Source organism: Petaurus breviceps, unplaced genomic scaffold (genome assembly GCF_028583685.1).
Source record: "Petaurus breviceps papuanus isolate PSGF00001 unplaced genomic scaffold, PetGlider_PUasm1.0 214, whole genome shotgun sequence".
NCBI classification, from domain to species: Eukaryota; Metazoa; Chordata; class Mammalia; order Diprotodontia; family Petauridae; genus Petaurus; species Petaurus breviceps.
Window position 1 is genome coordinate 17186547 of NW_027185863.1, and position 23346 is coordinate 17209892.

A 23346-nucleotide genomic window follows, 5' to 3' on the forward strand; every position below is an offset into this window, starting at 1 on the left:
TGACAGATAAAGTCAAGGAGCAAATATTCCAGTTAGGAAGCTCTTTAGAAAGGTTTCCACTGGGAATGCTTACTAGTCAATGAAGATAGTGTAATAGGCCTTTATTATGGGTATATTTTAACTTGTACAAAGGAAGGATTTGTGATTTGAACAAAGACGTAAACAAAGAGCTGAGCAAAGGGAAGAGGGTACAAATATATCTTTGGATCAGTTACAAGAGAGAGGAGGATATCACTAGCTCTCTGGAAGAGACAGTACACACCAGATATTCAGAAAACAAAGAGAATATCTGGTGCATAAATGATCTTTAGGTCATGATAGAAGTAATACAAGGATTAATAATCTAGCGAATAATCTGAAATTTCTATAAGTATATGAAATACAGATAAGAAAGAGATCTAAGAAGGCTTGAAAAGTAGCTCAAGAAGTGGGAGTTTGATGATTTAGGCAATAAGGGGACAATATAGGTTACAATCACGTATACAGTATGTGTGTATAAAATCTCATTTGATTATAACAACCCTACAGAAAAGGGGATAGTATTATTCTTATTTTATAGATGAGAAAACTGAAGCTGAGATATAACATGACTTCATCAGGAACTGGTAAGTGTCTGAGGGCAGGATGTGAGTTCAGGTTTTTACTGATTTCAAGCCCAGATCTATAAATATATAAATACGTATCAACACATATGTGTATGCATGTTGTTATGGGAATGAGAATCTGAAGATCTTCCCTGACCCTTGGCCCTTTGATAGGCTTAAGTGACTCTGAGAACCTTCCTTGATTTGGGAATATGCTCTGCCCCCTAATGGGCTGAATATGGTCACCTGGATCCTGTGGCAGGAGGCTTGTTTTTCAGGAATGCCCACACCTTGTTAATTTGTGATTGGGAGGTGGGAAATGAGGGTTGTGACATTTTCTGACCCAGGAGAAGGCTATATATACCCTGATGTGAGGTTTTGCTTTGGGGCCCACTTTGGGAAGAGTTGTGTGATTTGACCAGATGAGAGTCTGGGCAGCCATTGAGTCCCTCTTCCTCCTTCCCCCTCCCCCCCCCACCCCGGCCCGGCTTTGAAAACCCAGATATTGGTGTTTCTCTCTCTGGTGACTGACTAGGTATGGATGTAATGTTCAGACAGTGGGAAGCACTGTCTGCTGATATGTCTCCCTGTCTGCTTTTAACTTCTGTTTGTATTCTCTGATGTTTGATTGATTAAAGTAAGATTGTTGACCCATTTTGAGTTGCTTTCCTTTAAAAAAGCAGATCTAAGAACCTATGCTAGCAGCCACTCTGGGTATGCTAGGGTGTTTGCTGCTATACATGTGTGTATGTATGTATGTATGTATGTATGTAGGTACGTATGTACATATGTATACACCCACACTCTGCCACTGTCTCTAATAATAGAGAACATTTATAAAGAACTTTATGGTTTGCAAAGTGCTTTACATATATCATTTGATTATTACAACAACCTTGTGAGGTAGGTATTAGTATTATACCCATTCTACTGATGAGGAAACTGAACATGAGAGACATAAAGTAATTTGTCCAGGGGAAGACAGCTTGCAAGTGGCTAGGGCAGGATTTGAACTCAGGTTTTCATGACTGCAAATCATTTATCCATTGCTCTAAGATCCTTTCCAATAGAAATTTTTGAACAGGAGATTGGCAGAGTCAGACATGTATATTAGGAAAACAATTTTGGCAGCTGTATAGAATGGATAGGAAATGGAGAAAATAGACACATGGAGACAACTAAGGAAGTTATTCCTGGTCTAGGTGGGAGGTAATGAGGTCTCAAATGGTAGAAATGAAGGGAAACAAGCACCATTTAAGTGAAAGAGAAAGGATGAAGTACTGAAGATGTTCTATAGAGCCAATGGCCAGCAGTGAGGCTGCTGGGTATCTGAAAATAAAGAATTTACAAAAAGAAATACTGGATACCAAAAATTTAGTGGAAATCAGAAGATAACCTTTGCCTTCTTAATAATCCTACCTCCAGATGAACTCTTGTGCATATTGTCTTAATTCTGGAACAATCTACATACCGATAAGGAGCAGTAGGATATAGTAGAAGGAGCCCAGAGGACATAATCTGAAACTTTTTAACTTATACTCTCAATTTATGAAGTACATATATGGTGAGCCAGAGGAAGAAGGGCTGCAGCTGCAATTTAAAGTAGGAAAGGTATACTGTATGGTAGGTAACAGAAAAAAAAGTGGTTTTTTTTTGGAGGCAGGGGGCAAAGAACTGTAAATGGAAGAATAAGGATTATAAAGTATTATAGGTTGTAGAAATATAATGTGGGTTTTTGCATCATACACACACAATGACAGATGAATGGAGGAGAAAAGGAGGAGACATAAACAACTATCCTCCATCAATATTAAGGTGGGGGAGGAGGTAGGCAACTTGATTAAGTTTTACCAGGGAAATTTAGACGAGAATTTTGGAGGATTTTTCAGAATTTCTTTTAAAATGGAATAGATACTTTTTTCCCTTCTGAGATGGCTCAAGAGTAGTTCTGTCTAAAGATAAGGAGAATAGACTGAATGTCTTCTTGGGGTCCCTTCCAGCACCACAATTTAATGATTTTATGAATCTATTTTTATATAAAGGAAGGGTAAAGAATAGTATACTCTCTGAAATAGCTGAATAGTGTCCTTTTCAAAGAACCATCAAGCACTTTAGATATATCATCTATAAATAATCATAATAGCTTTATGTATGGGTCAGTGAATATTGATATCTGCCTAATTTAGATAAGGAACCTGAGGCAAAAAGTCACTTAGCACCTAATCTGAAGTTCAGCAATGATGAATAGACAAATCTGATTCTGAAGCATAAACAGTGTTTTATTTTTTAAGGTTCTTTTCACCTAGTTTTAAAGTCTTGGCTAATGCTTCAATATTGAAGTTCATATAACCTTTGTCTGTGAGAATTAAGGAAATCTTATGAATGTGTTTTATGATTCCTCTAGTTTTAGAGATCATATTATAAATTGTGAATAAGAGTTTGCAGCTGTGCCAAAAGATGATTCTTTAGGGATGGAGCCAAAGTTGAGCATTTTTATAACAAGATGATCATATATTTCTTACTACTCATTCAGTAAATTGGTAATCGTCCAAGAGTTCTTTCGGGAAAAGGTGGTGTGTGTTCTTCAATAGATTTGGAAAGGTAATAAATATATTCAAGGGTTTACAGATGAAAAGGTTTCAAAAAAGTTCACTGAAAAGAAAGCAATTTATCTATCTCAATTTTTTTTAAGATTTCTAGTGCTTGAAAAATATCCAATTGTTCCATGTGGATTTGCAGGGTACCTGGAAAAAAAAATCCAAAGCTGCAGTCTGGTTACTAGGAGAATATGTCGTTTCCATGGTAACTCCCTCTTGTACACATTCTGTTTGCTCTTGTAGAAAAAGCACTTCATTGATATACTGGTGTATCTTCTCATTGGTCATGTTGACACAGAGCTATTGTGACAAAAAAAAAGAAAACATTTATGAAACAATTAAGCAGTGCAGTATTTAAAAAGAAGTGTTTGATGAAATGAAACCCATGAGAGCTCCAAACTAACTAGACCATAGAGGCAAAAGTATATCATTGCTTTCACAGAAGTCAGAATAAAATTTTTCATTTCATATTTTAATATACCTTATTTTAAAAATATAGCTTCAATTTAAATAAAAGCTTTTAAAATTTAAACCAAAGTCTTCTATTAGTCAACTAGCTCAATAAGTAAAAAAAATCTCCTCTAGCTATTATGTTTTGGTCTCAATCAGAAATTTAAAATTTCTAGCTATTTAAATGTAACCCAAAATACATTTTTCCTTCTCTGGAACAATACCTTAGCCATTTATAGACAGATTTTAAAGTTGTCTCTCATTTAAAATTATTTGACTTACTTTCAATATTTAAGACAAATAAAAGATATCAGCCATTATTATCACTTTAATAACTCATATATGTTATATAAGCATGGGACATAGCTGTGTAGGGATTTTAGGATATCCGTTTAGGACAGAATTGGAGCATCAAGCAATAGTTAGGATGCAGGAAGGTGAGCAGAAGTTTCCAGGGTTGCCAGGATAATTTCTATAAGAAGTATCGTATTTATAGATGATCAAATATAAAGTATCTAGATGGAAACTAAAAGAAAAATGCTGATCAATGCAAGTAACAATCTAGAATTCAGGAAGTCAGGCAGATCGTGAGAATGGCACCAATGCTCAAAACATAGAAGTGGGACCTAAGATTTCTTCAATACTCATTAAAAATATTAAATAGCTAGTATGACCAAATAATTCTATTAGGTGTTAGAAGTACAAATATAATATATATAAATATATATCCTGCTCTCAAGGAACCCCTAATTTTCTTTTGAAACTTTTTAAATTGCTTGTCTTTATCAGGACCTGGTGATTGGCTGTTAGCTATCCCCCAAATTAAGGTACAATCCTTATATTCTCTGATTCTACAATAGGGCAGTGATGGGAAATCTGGGACAACAAAAGTATAGCTACACCTTCCACATCATGGAGATTAGGGGAACAGCATCTTGGGATCTAGAAAATCTTTGTAAAAATTTTTGGCCCTCCCTTCATACCAGAGAAAATCCGATTTTTTTCTTTTACTTTTATAGGATGTTTACAGTACTTTATTGTAAAATTTGGGTTGAGTATTTGGTCATAGGCTATATATATATAGGTCAATGTTAAGTTAAAATAAAGAAAGAAAAACAAAAAAGATGTTAAAAAAATAAGAAATACTACAGTAATTTCTTATGCCAACACATGACATATTAAAACCACAATGGGGAAAGTTGTGATGTAGAAGGGATAAGTGTACTTTGCATTTCTATCTATCTATCTATCTATCTATCTATCTATCTATCTATCTATCTATCTATCTATCTATCTGTGTCTGTCTATCTGTCTATCTATCTATCCATGATATCTAAGTTCCTCCCTCCCCACCCCCCATGGATTATTATTCCTTTCTGAGATACAAATTCTTATGACAAGATGAGGCAATTGCCTTTTGACCAATGGTACCCATTGTGAGGGAATTCCTCTTCAAGAATAGGCTGACTTATCTAAATACCTGAATTCTGACATGAAACTGTACCTCTGGATCCAAAACTCATTCTGACTCACTCAGCTCTATGTTTTAGTATAGTCTTGGTTCTGTAGTAGCTAAGCATATAATTGTAGAATCACAGAGGCAACATATGCAGATATGTACACACACATACACAAAGATGGACAAACTTACATACACATCACACCACACCACACCACACCATAACGGTCCCAGTAACTTCTCCCAGAGAATCGCCTTCAGATGCATCAAAGCAAAGACAAATAAGAAATATGCAGGAGGCCTAGACATTGGAATCATATCTTAATATGGCCAATACAATCCTTATCTGGTTTCTGCTCTAAAACACTCCCCAAACAGCTATCTGTTATCTGCTCTAAGGAATTCATGAATAGTATTCTCTAGCTCCTTAAATTTACTGCTCCCTGCTCCATCAACATAGGAAGAAATCATTGTTTAATCCCAAATTTGCTTCTTCTGTGGCCATTAGTTGGTGAAGTTCATAGAGCACTGGGCATAGAATCAGGGAGACCTGAGTTCAAATATGGCTTCAGACACTTACTAGTTGCATAACCATGGGCAAGTCACTTAATCTAAGACTCAATGTTCTCATCTCTAATATGAGAATAGTAATAGCACCTAGTTTGCAGAGTTGCTGTGAAGATCAAGTGAGATAATGATAGCAAAGCACTTACCATAGTGTCTGGCACATAGTAAGCACTATATGTTGTGGTTATTATTATTCTATTACATAGCTATTACTCTGGTAATTCCTCAGATTTTTTTGGAGTGTTAAACTCCTATGATTATTTCTAGGAGTGACCTTCCAGTCTTTCAGCCATTTGACAAACATTTATTAAGTGTCTATATGTCAGGCACTGAATTAAACACTGAAGATGTGAAGACAGGTAAAAAGATAACCCTTGACATAGAGGAGCTCACATTCTAGTGGGGGAGACAACATGCAAACAATTGTGTAGGAAGAAATTACAAAATATATTAATATAAGATACACACAGAATAGGTAGAGCATAATTTCAGGGGGAAGGTACTTGCAGAATGTTGGGACTGGGGAGAGAGAAGACTGGGAAAGACCTCCCAGACAATTTCACACTTATAAAGGATGTGAGGGAAGTGAGTAGGCAGAAATTAGAAGGAAAAGCATGCCAGGTATAGGGGACAGCCATTGACAAGTCACTGAGTTAGGAGGTGGAGCTCATTGTGTGTAGGGGGAACAAAAAAGGGAGGTGGATTTCAAAGGAGAGTAAGATGTGGATTCTGGAAAGGCAAGAATGTATCAGGTTGTGAGAGGCTTTAAATCAAGAGGATATTTTTGATTCTAGAGATCATAGGGAGCCACAGGAGTTTATTAATGGGTGAGAGGGTAACGTAATCGGACCTGAACTTAGGGAAATCATTTTGACAATGAGTGGAAGGATTGGAATGGGGAACAGGTGTGATAGAAGTCCAAGCAGTAGGCTATTGTAATAATCCAGGCATGAGTTGAGGAGAGTTTCTAAAAAAGAAGAGGTTGTGTGAGAGCATGTATCAGTGATGTTGTGAAGGTATAAAAGATAAGACAGAATCAGATGAGTATGTGGAATAAGTGCAAGAGAAGAGTCAGTCTGTGAGAATATAGACATTGCCATATTATTTTTTTGTTTTCTTGACCTGTTGTGTAGCTTGGTAGTGTTGCAGTTATTTAATATGGGAAGAAAATAAAGCTTTGATAGCTATTAAATTGGTATACATGGGCCCCTGAGTAAATTTTAAGGATCTCATTTGGATTTACTCAGGTGGGGAAAGCTATTTTTTCCTACACTCTTGAAAAATCTATAACTTTTGTGGTTGAGTTTTCCTAAGGAATTTTCAGATAGGTTGCTTTCCTAAGGCTTTTGTATCTGCTTTGTAGACTTTCTGGTCTTGTTCAACAAATGGATAAGGTTAGTGCAGGTTTTCACTTCAACTATTGAAAATCAAAATCGTAGCGGGGGCAATTCTTAAGAGGACAGAAGCTATGTTGGAATTGAAGGGGCTAAGTGAAGGGTTTTTAAAATGTGAATAAGATAATTACAATGGAGGGTAGGAGACTAACCCAATCATCTTGGTAATAATCCTTAAAGCACTGCATTAGTGTAAATCATTATTAAAAGTATCCTAGGAATTACTTATGTTATTGGGGACTGGTCAATAAAACTGCAGCATTTATGGATATGAGCAGCATGTTTGACTTGCGACAATTTTCCAAGGATTGTTTCCCTGTTCATTTGCTGAATGATGCAAAAAAAAAATGAGCCTATGATGGGCTCCTGGGTAGAACTGAGCCTACACACAAAAGATTTCTAGAGAGGTAAATTGCTCTTGCTTTTCCTGATAATGAATAAAGGAAAGACTGAGGTAAACCTCTGGATGGGGATAAAAAACTGAAGCCAGCAGCATTTTCCTCACATATGAGTTGACATGAACATATGACACAGTGCATGACATGGTATTGTTTCTATCTATGCTGTTTCTATCCATTTTTCTCTTAATAAGTTATATTTGAGATGAAATTCATTAGCATGTGTCCATGTAAGCTTAAAATGGTCAGTAGAGTTCAATAAATCGAGTTAGTGCTTCAGTTTGTCAGCAGCCAAGTTTCAATGAAAGTGGTGTGCATAGTAGTGTATCTACGCCAATCATGAGGCAACAGCTATCCATTATCTATGCTGCATTCAGAAGTTATCTAAGTGAAATTAATGCTAGTGATTAGAATTTGAACACACTTTTGAGCTGGTAAACATGAAAAAAAACATTCCTTGATTTATTTGGATTTGCTTGCATTATGTTTCTTGTTATTCCTTTTAAGAAAATATATGGAGATACTAATAAGTAGAGTGAGTGTAGGGCTAGCCAGTAAGGGAGTAGTAATAGAAGTGTGGCAGCAGTAGGAAGTAGTGGAAACAGCAGTGGGCTATAGTGGTTGCAGTTGCAGCAATAGAAAAGAACCTAGTATCTAGGATCAGTAAGGGGACTAAACACCTGAGCAGAAAGAGATCCCAGAATACCCTTGTCTAACAATAGGAGCAGAAATCAGTGCAATCTAGAAGTTTTTTCATCTAAACCCAGGACCAGCTCATAGTTTCACGGCAGAGAGAAGAGGTCATGATTGTGAGGGATTAGGGATTATGTGTTAGAAACAAGAAATAACTTCCAAAACCTTACTTGTGTGACTCTGAACCCAAGAACAGAGTGAGGACTCATTCCCATCCTTTAGTCCTGCATATAAGCCTTCAGTGGAATAAACCATATCAGGAAACCAAAACCAAGGAGGTGGCAGCACTTCCGTTATTTCAAATGTAAAAAATCTCAAAGCCTAGACTCCATATGTCACAGGCTAAATGCGACTGAGTCCTTCAGTAGGTTACAGAAAATCAACCCCTCACAAATCAACAGACCCAAACTGCCTCAAGAATTTGCTTAGTGCAAACCAAGAGGAAAGTGAACCAATCTCTAGCTGGATGAAAATACTTTGAAAGTACCAGAAAACTTACAGGATCCAGGACTGAGTTGTGAAAAGCAGATCATAAAACCCAAAAGCTCAGGTCAGACAAGTCTCATAAATAAATATGAGTAGAGCCCAACACTAACATAAAGTCCAAAGTCAAGAATTAAGCTGTAAAAATGGGCAAACAATGATGACAAAAAGCCTAATCATAACAATCTATGGTAGCATGGAAACTCAAGACACAGAGAAGAAAAAAGTGACTTAAAAATATCTAGTAGTAAAGCATCAAAGAAAAATGCAGATTAGAAACAAGACCAACAATAATCTGCAAGAGAGTTAAACAACAACAACAAGAATTAAAAATTAAAAAATAACAGTAAAGGATAAATTAGAAAAAAATGAGAGCCAGGAAAAAAATTATGAAAAGAGAAATAACAACTTAGTAAAAGAGGGCCAAAATACTAAAGAAAATAACTCTTTGAAAAGCAGAACAGCTTAAATATTAAAGAGGTACAAAAAAACCTGAAGAAAATAACTCCTTAAAAATTACAATTACTTAAGTAATAAAAGATATACAAAACCTCACTGAAGAAAATAACTCCTTAAAAATTGGAATTGGCCAAATTCAAGAGATTGTGGAACTGAATCTTGTAAACTAAAAGTAAACAAATCAATTAATTAATTAAAAAGTAAAAAAAAATAGTATTGTTCATGTGGAAACTAATGTCTATGAGACATTAAATAACAATTAAGCAAAGTTAAAAGACTGAAAAAAAACCAACAGAAGAAAATCTGAAATACCTCATAGAAAAAACAACCAACTGGAAAAACAGATTGAGGGAGATGATTTAAAAATCACTGGACTACTTGAACACCAAGAACAACAACTACCAAAAGTCTAGACACCACATATCAGGAGATCAAAAAGGAAAACCAGCCAGTTATCTTAAAACCAGAATGCAAAATAGAAATTGTGAGATTTCACCTATGACTTCCTGAAAGAAAGCCCAAAAGAAAAGCTCCCAGGAATACTATAAAAAAATCCAGAGCTTCCAGGTCAAGCAGAAAATACTTAAAGCAGCGAGAGAAAAATGGTTTGAATACAATAGAACCACAGTTAGGATCACACAAAATTTAGAACCTACCACTATTCAGAAGCAGAGGGCTTGGAATAGGATATTGCTGAAGGAAAAGGAGCTAGGAATACAAACAGGAAAAGTGAATAAAATCCTACACGATGAAAAGTATAATTAAATAAAAAAGTATAGTGAAAAAGAGGGAAAAGAATAGAGCTGAATACATTTTGACATTCAAACACAAGATTTAGGAAAAGCTTAAAAAAGATAGCTAATAAATGAGAAATCAATAGGGGATAAACATTAAGCTGTTTAAATCGCTATTTAGGAAGATTATATATATATATATATCCCTTAGATTTCATTATCAGTAGGGTTATTAGAGGGAATCTACTCAAAGGGCATAAGACTGATTCCATTATGTTGGGATAATCTCAACGAAATAATGGAAGGGTATGGAAAGAGGGATGTACTGGGAGGGGGGAAGAGAAAGAGAATGGAGTATAAAAGGAAAAGTTTAAACCAAGGAAGGAGGAGTAGTGGATGTAGAATATGCAGAACTTCAACCTCTTTCTCATATGAACTAATTCAAGGAGAGAAAAATATAAACACATACTCAGCTGGGTATAGAAATTTATCCCACCCAACAGGGAAATAGGAGGGGAAGGGGTTAAGAGAAAGGAGGGAGACATAACAGGGAGGTAACTTAAGAGAGGCAGTAGTCAGAAACAAGACATTCTTGAGAAGTGGACAATATTTTTGAAAAAGGGAAAAATAAGAATGATAGAATAGGATTGAAGTAAATATCTAATAATGAGAATGGGTTAAATTCAACAATAAAACAGAATAGGATAGCAGAATGGATTAAAAATTAGAACCGAGCATTATGTTCTTTAGAAGAAATATCTTGAAACAGAAAGGTGCACACAATTAAAATAAGGAAATCTCATGCTACAGCTGAAGTAAAAAAAAAAAGGCAGGTGTTATCTAGCAATCATGATCTTATAAGAAGCAAAAGCAAAAATAATCCTAATTGAAGAGATAATCAAGAAAATTAAATATCAAATGTACTCTAGACAATGACATGATATCAATAGTTAATATATATGCACCAAATGGTATAGCTTCTAAATTCTTGAAAGAAAAGTTAAATGAGTTATAGGAGGAAATAAGCAGTAAAATTAAAATAGTAGATCATTTCAATTTACTTCTCTTAGATAAAATCAAATAAGATAGAAAGAATTTAGGAAGAATAGATTTTTAGAAAAGTTTGATATGATAAACCTCTGATGGATATTGAATGGGAATACAAAGGATTATATTTATTTCTCATCACCTTCACAAAGGTGAGAAAACCTGCATTAAACACAGGAAAGCAAAACTATTAAATGCATCCTTTTCTCACCATGATGCAACAAAATTACATATAATATAGTTTTTGAAGCATAGATTAAAAATTAATTGAAATCTAAATGATCTAATCCTATAGAAAGTCAAAGAACACATCATAGAAACAATAATTTCATTAAAATAATAACAAAAATGAGACAACATAAAAATTTGTGAAATTCAGGCAAATAATTATTTAAGGGAATATTTAAGGGGAAGTTTATATCTCTAAACACAATGAAATTGAGAACAGCCCAATGAAATGGTCAAGCAACTATTAAGAAATAGAAAAAAAAACCCATAAATTAAAAGCCTCCAATTAAATACTAAAATAGAAAAGAAAACCCTGGAAATCAAAAGCAAGATTAATAAAATTAAATATAAAACAAACAAACATAAGTCTAGGAGGAGGTTTAAAAAAATAAAACAGATAAACCATTGAATAATTTAATTTATGAAGAAGAAAACCAAACTGAAAAAGAAATTGAATAAGTCATAAATGCATTACTTAAAAAAATCAAGACCAGATGAATTTTCAATTGAATTCTACCAAACACTGAAAGAACAATTAATTCAAGTACTACATAAACTGTTTGAAAAAAAATTAAAAAGGTAAAGAAGGGGTATTACCAAATTCCTTCTGTGACAGAAATGTGTTCTTTATACTTAAACCAAGGAGAACCAAAAGAGATAAAGAAAATCCAATCACAATGATAAATATTGATGCAAAAAACCTTAACCAAAGTTCCACCAAGGATATTACAACAATATGTCATAAAGATTACACACTATGACAAGTCTCAATTTATATCGGGAGATAATTGACCATATCAATAACAAAAAATAACAAAAATCAAATGTTTGTTTCAACAGATGAAGAAAATGCTTTTGACAAAATACAATATCCATTCCTTTTACAAATAATAGGAATCATTAGAAAAAAATTAAGCCTTTTTTAAAAAAAGCAACTGGGGTTAAGTAACTTGCTCAAGGTTACACGGCCAGTTATTTTGTGTGGGTGCCAAGTATCTGAGGCCGGAACAAATCCCGGGTCTCCCAATGCCGGGGTTGGCGCTCTTACTCACTGAGCCACCTGGCTGCCCCTGAAGCCTTCCTTAAAATGATAAGTAATATCTATCTAAAACCAAAAGCAGGCATTATCTGTAATGAGGTTAAACTAGACACTTTTATAGTAAAATCAAGGGTAAAGCAAGTTTGTTAATTATCAACATTGTTATTCAATATTGTATTAAAATGGTAGCTATGGTAATAAGACAAAAAAAGAAATTGAAGGAATAAGCATAAGCAATAACTTTTTACATATGATGGATTACTTAGTTAACCCTAAAGAGTTAATAAAAAAAAACTAGTTGAAACATTGAACAATTTTGGGAAAGTTATAGAATATAAAATAAATCAACACAAATCAGCATCTCTATGTATTACCAATAAAACCCTTCAAGAAGAGATAGAAAGATAAATTACATTTAAAATGAATACAGACATTAAAATATTTGGAAGTCTACCCCCCAAGATGACTAATACTGGAACTTATCAGCTATAGTAACTTATACAGAGCTCAGTCACTTGATGTGGTGACATCACAAATGAACTATAACATGTGGAAACTTAGGTGGAACCTCTGCACTTCATCAGAATTGATCTGGGTTCAAATCCTGCTTACAAAGTTTAAAAGATTTGTGTCAGTGAGCAAGTTACTTGAGCTGTGAGGAATAAATTATATAATATATATAAAGTAATATACAAACTTCAAAGGATTATATAGATTTTAACTGTTATCACTATTATTATTATAGAGTTAAAATCAGATCATCCTAGAGCAGAGGCTCTTAACTTGTGTTTCATAAACTTGTTTTTTTATTTTGATACCTACATTTCATATTTACATTTGATAGTAATATTATATTTTAATATGATTAATTTCCCTGTCATCCCATGCATTTTATGTATTTAAAACATTCTGAGAAAACTCTATTGATTTCACCTAACAGCCAAAGTTCTGGGTGACTCATGACACAAAAAAAGACTAAGGATCACTTTCCTGGGGTCCACCCCAAAATGTCTTTAAGTATGTAATATACAGATCATCACATGCCTGCTTATTTTTGTGTAATTTCAGAATCTCTAGGACCCCACCAAAAACCAACAAAAGAAAACAGACATGGGCTCAAAATGAATTTTGACGATTTAAATAAATTGGATTCTTGATCAAATTTAGTGATAAAGTAATGATGGAACAACAATCTACTCTTTTATTAGCACAGAATTTAAACATAGCAAGTAAGCATTTTGCCTTATCATGATTTGGAGATGGAAGGGGTTACTCAAAGCCTATGCCAACTGCATATAAGCTCAAAAGATTTTCAATATTGGTCTAAGGATGTTCATTATATTTGCTTTCTTCAGATCTCCCTAAGGTTCCACTGATGCCATAATACCTTTCAGAGTGCTCCTTAATCTTAGTGCCTTCTCTCTCAAATTAACTCCAATTAATCTTGTTTATATCTTGATTGCACATAGTTGTTTGCATGTCAAGTCCCCCATTAGACTGTGAGGTCCTCAAGTGCAAGGATTGTTTGTTTGTTTGTTTTTGCCTTTGTAGCCTCAGACTTAGCTTAGTGCTTGGAACTCAGTGGATGCTTGTAATTGTTAACTTGACTTTAAACAAACTTGACTGAGAAATGACTCCTGTATTAGTAATCAATCCTTTCATGTGAAAGATATAATCAAGTTGTGAGTGTTTGCATGATCCTTCTTATAATGTCCAGTTCCTCCTCCTTCTAGAAGAAAATATCCATATGATATAGGAATGAGACTTCTATGTAATCTACAAATAGTCAGACTCTTTCATTTCTTATATTTTATATTTTCTAGCATCTTTTTTTGGCCTTTTTTGACTATGCCCATCTTTTCATCCAAGTTTAAAGTATTCATTAAATTAATGGGAAAACTTTATGAGGTTCTTTGTGGAATTTCTCCACCTTCTCATTTCACTGAAACTGCTGTTATTGAATAAATTATAATCACTTAATGGTGACTACTACACAAATGTCCATCATGAGCAGTACAACATAAAATTACCCCACCTCCCAGAAATGTTTCATCTTTTTGTAGACACAGTAAGACTGACTTTATCAACTTTTGCATTTCCTCCTCTAAGGAGGGCCACCCTATAAAATATCCTTCCATTTAGATAGAACTGATTTGATTCCATTCCTCTTTCAATATACCCAATCACTGCTCATTAACAATAATTTCCTATTTAGAGAATAAAGAGTTAAATTAATGTTTATTATAGTCTAAGTAAGCTTCTTAGGATGCCTGACCCATTTTTTCCTGTTACTCTGCCACCATCACTACAGAAAAGGATCTGAACTTAGAGACATTTATTTATTTTACTTTGTTCTATGGGTTGCTGTGGCCTAAGAATTTATCACCAAGTGGCCAGTTGACTGGTAATAAGCTTCTCTTGACTTAGCTCAGTAAGTCCTCAAAAAGAAGAAACATTCTGTTGCTAGGACTGCAGGAAAGGCCACTCCAGCATTGTAGAGCTTGTGCTCCTTTAGCAAGGCCTTTCAAAATTCAGGTTTACCTCCATGCCATAATAATATGTCAGAGTAGGAAGTTGGAGAAGTATATTAGATGAGTAGCTTTAATGCTGACACTAGTAGGTTATATTTATGGATTAAGAGCTAATATCACTGTTATTTTTATATTAATTAATTCTTAATTCATGAATAAATCTTTCTACAATATATTTGGATCTGAGAGTATAACTGTGAGAGAAGAAATAACATAATAATAACAGCAATGGTAATAATACCTGCATTAATATAGGGCAAATGTGAGAGGATCTGCATGAAAACAGGTGCATTAATGCAGATAATGGATCCATGAATTTTTCAGCCAATCATATTTGATATCTGCTCCATAATATACTAAACTGCACAATCTTTTTTCACAGTGATAATACTACTATAAGTCAACCCCAAAAGAGGTCAAAGGAAAAGGAAAAGGACTCATTTGTACAGAAATATTTATACTTTCCAAATAACCATAAAGGTAGTAGATGACCATAAACTGGAAAATGGCTGAATAAATTATGTTATAAGAATTTAAGAATATATTCAATCTAGTGGAATAGTAAAATGGACAATTTGAGAAAACTTGGGATCCTTTAATGCAGAATGAAATAAGACAGACCCTGAGAACAATTTATATACTAAAAACAACATTGTGAAAAGAAACAACTTTAAATGATGTAAGATGGGAAGAGAATAAGCATTTCTATAGTACCTACTGTGAGACACAGTGTTAAGTACTTTTTACAAATACTCTCTATTTTGATTCTTTCAACAATCTTGAAATGTTTTTATTGTTATTATTCACATTTTACAATTGAGGAAAATGGGGCAGAGGTTAAAGAAATGCCCTGTATCTCACAACTAGTCAGTGTCTAAGGCTGGATTTGAATTCTCTGACTTCATGATCAGTGCTCTATCCTTTAGACTGCTAGTAGGCTTACTGACTATGGTATGTGAGTACTGACTCAACAATAGGGGTACTTTTCATTAACATTTACCTTTCTTCATGAACTTTTGAAATTCCCCCCAAGTCCGTTGCACTATACCTATAATTCTTGGTATTTAGCTCCTCTTATCTGGGTGTATACACTGGTCAATGGAGACACTATCCAATTTCACAACTCTTGCTGATGTAAATTTTTATCATATGGAATATTCCATTTAAAAAATCTTCAAGCTTATAGTTAAATATTCAATAAATTAGGAGACAGTGTCATATTTTAACAATTATTCAAATTTAATATTATCTAAAAGAAAGTTATTAAAATTTGACCTACTAATAAAATGAATTTACATTCAAATATCTTCTCAAGTACTTGAAAAATTACTTTTAGCAAAGTTATAATTTTTTTTTTGCCTTTTGGAGGGCAATTGGGGTTAAGTAACTTGCCCAAGGTTACACTTCTAGTTGTGTGTGTGTGTGTGTGGGTGTGGGTGTTAAGTGTCTGAGTCCGGAACCGAACTCGGGTCCTCCTGACTCCGGGGCTGGCGCTTTACTCACTGTGTCACCTAGTCACCCCAAAAGTTATAATTTTTTTTTAAAAGAATAGGAGTTAGAGGTTCTAGAGCAGGAGAGCAATGGGATAGATAGTGACTGGGTGGTTAATAAAATGGCTAAGAGTGTTTTCCCTAAAAAATGGAAAATCCAAACACGTCAGTGTAATGGTAGTGGAAATTTGTAAATCTTCACTGCCCCTTAATAAGACTCAGGGAATTTGAAGATCTCTGATTTGAAGATCTTCCCTGCCACTTAATAGGCCAAATGTAATCACATGGAGCCTGTGGTGGGTGGGTGGGTGGGGGAGTTTGCTGAAGGGTAGAGCAGAGCCCACAGGAAGCTGGGAGTCAGAGGAGTCAGAGCTGAAGGGAGGAGAGGACACACCCAAGGAGACAGCTAGGCTTATGTTTATTTGCCCCTTGCTGTGACAGTTAGGCTTGTGAGTGTTTGTGGGAGGGCTAAAGGATGGTGTGACTCTCTGCTGTGTCATGTTGTTTTAGCTTCTTTGCTGCAATGATGGATTCAGTTTCCTGGAGTCGAATTAGGTTCTTTGGTGTCTGAATAAATGTTTTGCTTCTGTCTTCTATATGGAAATTGTGTTCTATTTTGCAATTGAGAAGTATGCCGGCATAATCATAGATGCCATTGGCACTGTGAATATTGCATTGGTGCTACAGTCAGACAAAGCAATATAAAAATATCTCCTCCTTAATATGGTCTGCTGTCCTTGATTAGGTAATGGTTAAGGATTATTGACATTGGGGCAACCTTGTAGTTTGCCTTTAGGGAAAAACAATGATAACAATAGAAATAGAGTACTTAAGTACCCAAACATTAACATCAAAAACTCTTGAATTCTTCCATCAACTCTAGAAGTTACTCATATCTTAAGATTGGAATACGGACTGCAATATTCTCAGTATCTAGATGAATTCATCCACAAAAATATTTTCTTGCCCTTGAAACTGGTTTAGTCACTTTTATGTAGATTATAGCCAAAAGACACTTTTGATCATTTTTATTTAGTGGTTCCAGAAAGACATATCCTACATGATGTCAAACATCTGGATGAAAAGGGAAAAATTCAATCAGTCATCAAAATGTTTCAGCTATATGATGTTAAATATCTGGATATTTATAGTAATCTAAATTAGTGAATGCTTCAATTTCCATGCAGATGTTTAGTATTATATATATTTAAACTCTAGTTGTTCATATGCAATTAATATTCTATTAAGGAATTATATGGTTCAATCCACTAATGATAATGAGAATTTTTTTTTTGCTTTTTTTTTTGGAGGGCAATTGGGGTTAAATGACTTGCAAAAGGTCACACAGCTAGTTATGTGTTAAGTTTCTGAGGCCACATTTGAACACAGGTCCTCCTGACTCCGGGGCTAGTGCTCTATTCACTGTGCCACCTAGCCATCCTGATAAGAATTTTTTTTTTAACACTTAGGCCATAAAACCTATACGTTGATTTCAAAATAAGAAAACTAAGGATATTTATAAATTCTTTGAAAAACAATGGAAATGTTTCATAGGACTGACTAACTAACCCGTTATTTGATTAGTATATGCAAAATTACTTTATACCCATGCTTTTAACTAAGTAAAAAGATAAGTATTACAAACACTTATTTATATTTAATTCATTCCTCAATATGTTGAAAAATTCTAGTATCAATTTTAGAAGTTCAGATTATGTTTTATAAATCTAAACATATATCTAAAGATATGCTTGACCATAGTCAATGTGTGTGTATACACACACGTGATATTATGTGATATATCTATAAGACATTCAAGTAATATTTATCATTTTTGTGAATATATTAATATATGTATACATACATATGTATATGTCCTTTAACTTGACCTGTTTTCCACACAATAGAATCAATAGGCTGTTAAAAGAGGTTGGCTTGAAGTTGCTATAATCAAACATCAAACTCATTACTTTCTCACCCTCAGGCTTTAAAAATATTTTAGTATTTTGGAATTGATAAATGGGAAAAAAGACAAAAGTAAAGATATAAATCTGATTATCATCAATTACTGGAGAAGTTTAAATAATGAAAAAGAGCTGCCACAATGAGGCCCCAAAGGTCAGAATAACCAAGGTAGCCAGAATATCTATATTTAATCCCCCTATAAAGTGTAAAGATATAATAGCCAAGGGCAATATTGCTTTAAAGTATTAGCTTATTTGTAAATCATTAAGGGGATGATGAGAGAAAAATTACTGTTGAAATTCACTAATAAAAGAGTTAAAAGTACAATTATGCCTTCTACAATACAACTTACTCCATTCTAGTTTCAATATATCATGAGTTGGTATAAGAAATTTGTTTCATTTTAAAAAAATTCACATTTATTTTTTTTAATTTCTTTTTCATATGGTATTTTTACTTAATGTTGACCTTCTATATGTCCATATAGACTATGACCATACACTTAGCCTAAATTTTACCATTAGGAATTGTAAATACTCCATAAAAGAAAAAGAAAAAGTAAACAGACTTCTTTGGTATGAAAGTAGGGCCAAAATATTTCATGCAGATTTTCCAGATCATGTGAATTCTGTATTCCTAACACCAATGATGTAGAAGGAATAATGGTGGTTAAGGATTAAGGAAAGTTAATGAAACCAAGGGCATTTGTAAACAAAATTCACACTTTTTAGTACTATAACTTTTGTGAGTGCTTTTATTACAAAAACCTTATGAGTTAGGAACCAGAAAAGTAGGAGGGGACCAGAAACATTGAATGCCAAACAAAGGCAGATATGTAAATGCATGGAAATAACCATAAGCTTTTCTTTGATAGTGATTCTAGATAGAACAACACAATTCTACTATGCTACTTAAAAAATAATAATAAAACAAATTCCACCCAGGTTTTGAGTTATCAAGAGCTTCTAATCACTTTTTTATATTCTAATTTCACTTTTCTTTTTTTTTTTGTTAAGTAATTCCATATTTATTTATTTTTCCAAATGCTTTATTAACTTTTGGTTTACATCATCCACTTCTGCCAGATTTTGAGTTACAAATTTTTTCTGTTTTCTTCACCTACACACTGCCCCAAAATATTGGTCCCACAGGATATCCCCTCCTCCAATCTACTCTCTCCCATATCTTCTCCCATACCCCCTTTGACTTTTCCAGTAGGACATGGTGGATCTCTATGCCCCAGTGACTGTATATCTTATTTCCCAATTACATGTAAAATAGTATTAATAATGGTATATATGTATTATTAAACATTTGATTTTAAAACGTTGAATTCCAGATTCATTCCTTTCCTCCCTTGTCACCCACCCTTACTGGGAAGATAAGCAATTCAGTAGAGGTTGTACATGTGTTGCTATGCAAAACATCACCATAGTAGATATATTGTAAAAGACTGACTATATTTCCCTCCTTCCTATCCCAACTCCCAATTGTTCTATTCTCTGCTTTGATCCTGTCCCTTTCCCAAAATGGGTGCTTACAACTTCCCTCCCCCCAGCCTACCCTCCCTTCCATCATCCCCCCTCTTATCCCCTTCCCCCCTACTCTCCTGTAGGGTGAGATACCCTATTTAGTGTGTATGTATTCAATGAGAATAAGGTTTTTCCTTTCTGACTTCCCCTTCTTCCCCTCCATTGTAACCATTTTCCCTTATCTCTTCTATATGAGATAGCTGACCCCATTCTGTCTCTTCCCATCTCCTCTTGTTATATTCCTCTCTCACCTCTTAATTTCACCTTTTAAGTATAATCCCTTCCTATTAAATTGGTTCTGTGCCCTCTATCTATGTTTACCTGTAAACATATATACACACATTCACATAACTATTCATATGCCCATATACCCTCATATATATATACATATATATTTCTATTATCTTCAATTATTTTCATGTTGAGAAAAGTTACATCAGTTACAATTATCATTTTTCCATGGAGGAATATAAATAGTTCAACTTTGATAAGTTCCTTATAATTTCTTTTCCCTGTTTACCTTCTCATGCTTCTCTTGCTTCTTGTATCTGAAAGTCAAATTTTCTATTCAACTCTGGTTTTTTCATCAAGAATGCTTGAAAGTCCTCTATTCCACTGAATGACCATATTTTCCCCTGAAACATGATACTCAGTTTTGCTGGGTAGGTGATTATTGGTTTTAATCCCAGTTTCTTTGACCTATGGAATATCATATTCCAAGCCCTTCCATCCCTCATTGTAGAAGCTGCCAGATCCTGGGTTATCCTGATTGTGTTTCCACAATATTCAAATTGTTTCTTCCTGGCTTCTTGTAATATTCTCTCCTTGATCTGGGAATTTCAGAACCTGGCTATAATATTCCTAGGAGTTTTCTCTTTGGGATCTTTTTCAGGAGGTGATGGGTGGATTCTTTCAACCTCTATTTTTCTCTATGGTTCTAAAACGTCAGGGCAGTTTTCCTTAAGAATTTCTTGGAGGATTATTTCTAGGTTCTTTCTTCGATCATGGCTTTCAGGTGGTCCAGTAATTTTTAAATTATCTCTCCTGGATCTGTTTTCCAGGTCAGTGGGTTTCCTAATGAGATATTTCACATTGCCTTCTATTTTTTCATTTGTTTGGATCTGTTTAATAGCATCTTGATTTCTCATAAAGTCATTAGCTTCCATTTGCCCCAATCTAATTCTGAAAGAATTATTCTCTTCAGTGAGCTTTTGAGATTCTTTTTCCATTTGGCACATTCGGCTTTTTAAGGCATTCTTCTCCCCATTGCCTTTTTGAGCCTCTTTTGCCATTTGAGTCAGTCTATTTTTAAGGTGTTATTTTCCTCAGTCAGGCTGTTGACTCTCATTTCATAATATTCTTGCATCATTCTCATTTCTCTTCCGAATTTTTCCTCCAGTTCTCCTATCTGTTTCTTAAGGTCCTCTATTACCTGTAACCAGCTTGCAAATTTTCTTTGAAGCTTTTGATGCAGGACTTCTGACTTGATTGTCTTCCTCCTGTTCCATGCTTTGATCCTTTTTGTCCCCCAAATAGGAGTCTAATGTTGGAATCTTCTGTTTGCTTTGCTTCTTTTGCCTGGTCATATTGCCACTCAGTCACTTGACCCCTGGGCTTTTTGCCACAGTAGGACTGTGCCACCAGACAGGAGGGCTTTATTCCAAACACTGGGGTTTTCTCAGCTGCCAGAATTATTAGTTGGGTGCCCTACCTGAAGCCTCCACATGCTCTGGCAAGCCGGTCACACACCCCCAGGACCAGATCCAAGCAGGTTAAAGCAAGAACGATTACGACTCAGACTGATCCCTTGGTCCCCCCTACAGTCTGCAGGCCAAGGGCTGAAGCTGCCATGTGGCTGTTGCTGTGCAGGCTGCTTCAGTGGCTTCTCACCCCAGGGACAAAAGCCAATGCTTTCCTAACTACTGGGTCCCAAAGTCCACACGGCACTGACTTCTCAGTTTGTCCTTAGCATCTATGTGTTGATAATTCTGGAAAGTGCCACAGCTGCTGGTGATCTAAAGTCCCTCCAGCTGGTGGCTGCTCAGGTGCACTCTGGGGCTAAAACCTCAGTCTCAGCATGGCTGGAGTCAGCTTCCAGAGCACTGAGTCCGATTCCTGCCAGCATACCCACTTTCCTCAGTGGGAGGTTAGATTCTCTGTGTCATTTTGTGGGTTTTGTAGCTCCAAAGTTTGTTCAGAGTCCCCTTTTACATGAATTGGAGGTGGTGAGAGCTGGAGACCCAAGGAAGTCCCAATCCACCATCTTGACTCCGCCCCTCTAATTTAACTTTTCAATATTATTTTCTCCGTAATAGGGAAACTGATATCATGCAAGAATAAAAGTAAAGAGAAAAAGTTCTTGAATTGATTTCATGAGTTAATATAGGTTTAGAGGTATGGAGGCCTGATAAATAATGGAATTCATATAGGCTTTAAGTTTTTTAATTACAACTATCCTGAGAGGTAACTAGAGCAACAATATTATTCTCATTTTAAGGATGAGGAATATGCAGTTCGGACAAGTGAAATGACTTGCCCAGAGTGACATAGCTATTAGATGAGAGGCAGGAATTGAATCTGAAAAATATAACTCCAGTCTAGAACATTTTGTATTAAGCCATGCTACCTCAAAACTAGTTTTATTAATTTTGAGAAACCATTTGGTTTGAGTGAAAAAAAATACAACCTTAAAAAGACACTTCAAGGAAATGTTTCACGGAGTTGTTCATTAAAATAAATGGGTACATGATCTAAGTATAAAGGCTAATACTGTAAGGGACCTGGGAAAGCAAGGAATAGTTAACCTGTCAGATTTGTGGAGAGAGGAAGACTTTATGACCAAAAAAAATTAGAGAGCATTATAAAATGCAAAATGGATAATTTTTATTATATTAAATTGAAAAGCTTCTGTACAAACAAAGCCAATGTAACCAAGATTAGGAGGGAAGTAGAAAATTGGGAAAGAATTTTTACAACCCATGTCTCTGATAAAGGACTCGTTTCTAAAATATACAGAGAATTGAGTCAAATCTATCTATAAGAATACAAGTCATTCCCCAATTGATAAATGGTCAAAGGATATGAACAGGCAGTTTTCATAGGAAGAAATTACAGATATCTATAAGCATATGAAAAAATGCACTAAATCAGTATTGATTAGAGAAATGCAAATCAAAACAACTCTGAGGCACCACATCTCACCTGTCAGATTGGCTAAGATGACAAAACAGGAAAATGACAAATGCTGGAGAGGATGTGGAAAAATTGGAACACTGATGCATTGCTGGTGGAGTTGTGAACTGATCCAACCTTTCTGGGGAGCAATCTGGAATTATGCCCAAAGGGCTATAAATAATTTCATACCCTTTGGCCCAGCAATACTACTTCTAAGGTTGTATCCCAAAGAGATCATAGAAGTGGGAGGAAGACCCATAAGTACAAAAATATTTTTAGCAGCTCTTTTTGTGGTGGCAAAGAATTGGAAATTAAGGGGGTGCCCATCAATTGGGGAATGGCTGAAAAAGTTGTGGTATATGCATGTAATGGAATACTGTTGTGCTATAAGAAACGAGGAGCAGATGGACTTCATATTTACCTGGAGAGGCTTTTATGAACTGATGCTGAGTGAGAAGAGTAGAACCAGGAGAAATTTGTACACAATTACAGACACAATGTATGTGTGACGACTAACTTTGA

The 23346-nt window shown here is 34.8% G+C and overlaps 1 protein-coding gene across 1 annotated transcript in view; it reads right to left on the bottom strand.

Moving 5' to 3' along the window:
• The window catches only part of MYO16 (myosin XVI), an 871975-nt gene that overhangs the window by 250066 nt on the left and 598563 nt on the right, over positions 1 to 23346 (bottom strand). Inside the window, exon 24 of the mRNA XM_069094125.1 lies at positions 3329 to 3481. Within this exon, the coding sequence (XP_068950226.1) occupies positions 3329 to 3481 (153 nt within the window). The remainder of the gene's footprint in view (positions 1 to 3328; positions 3482 to 23346) is intronic.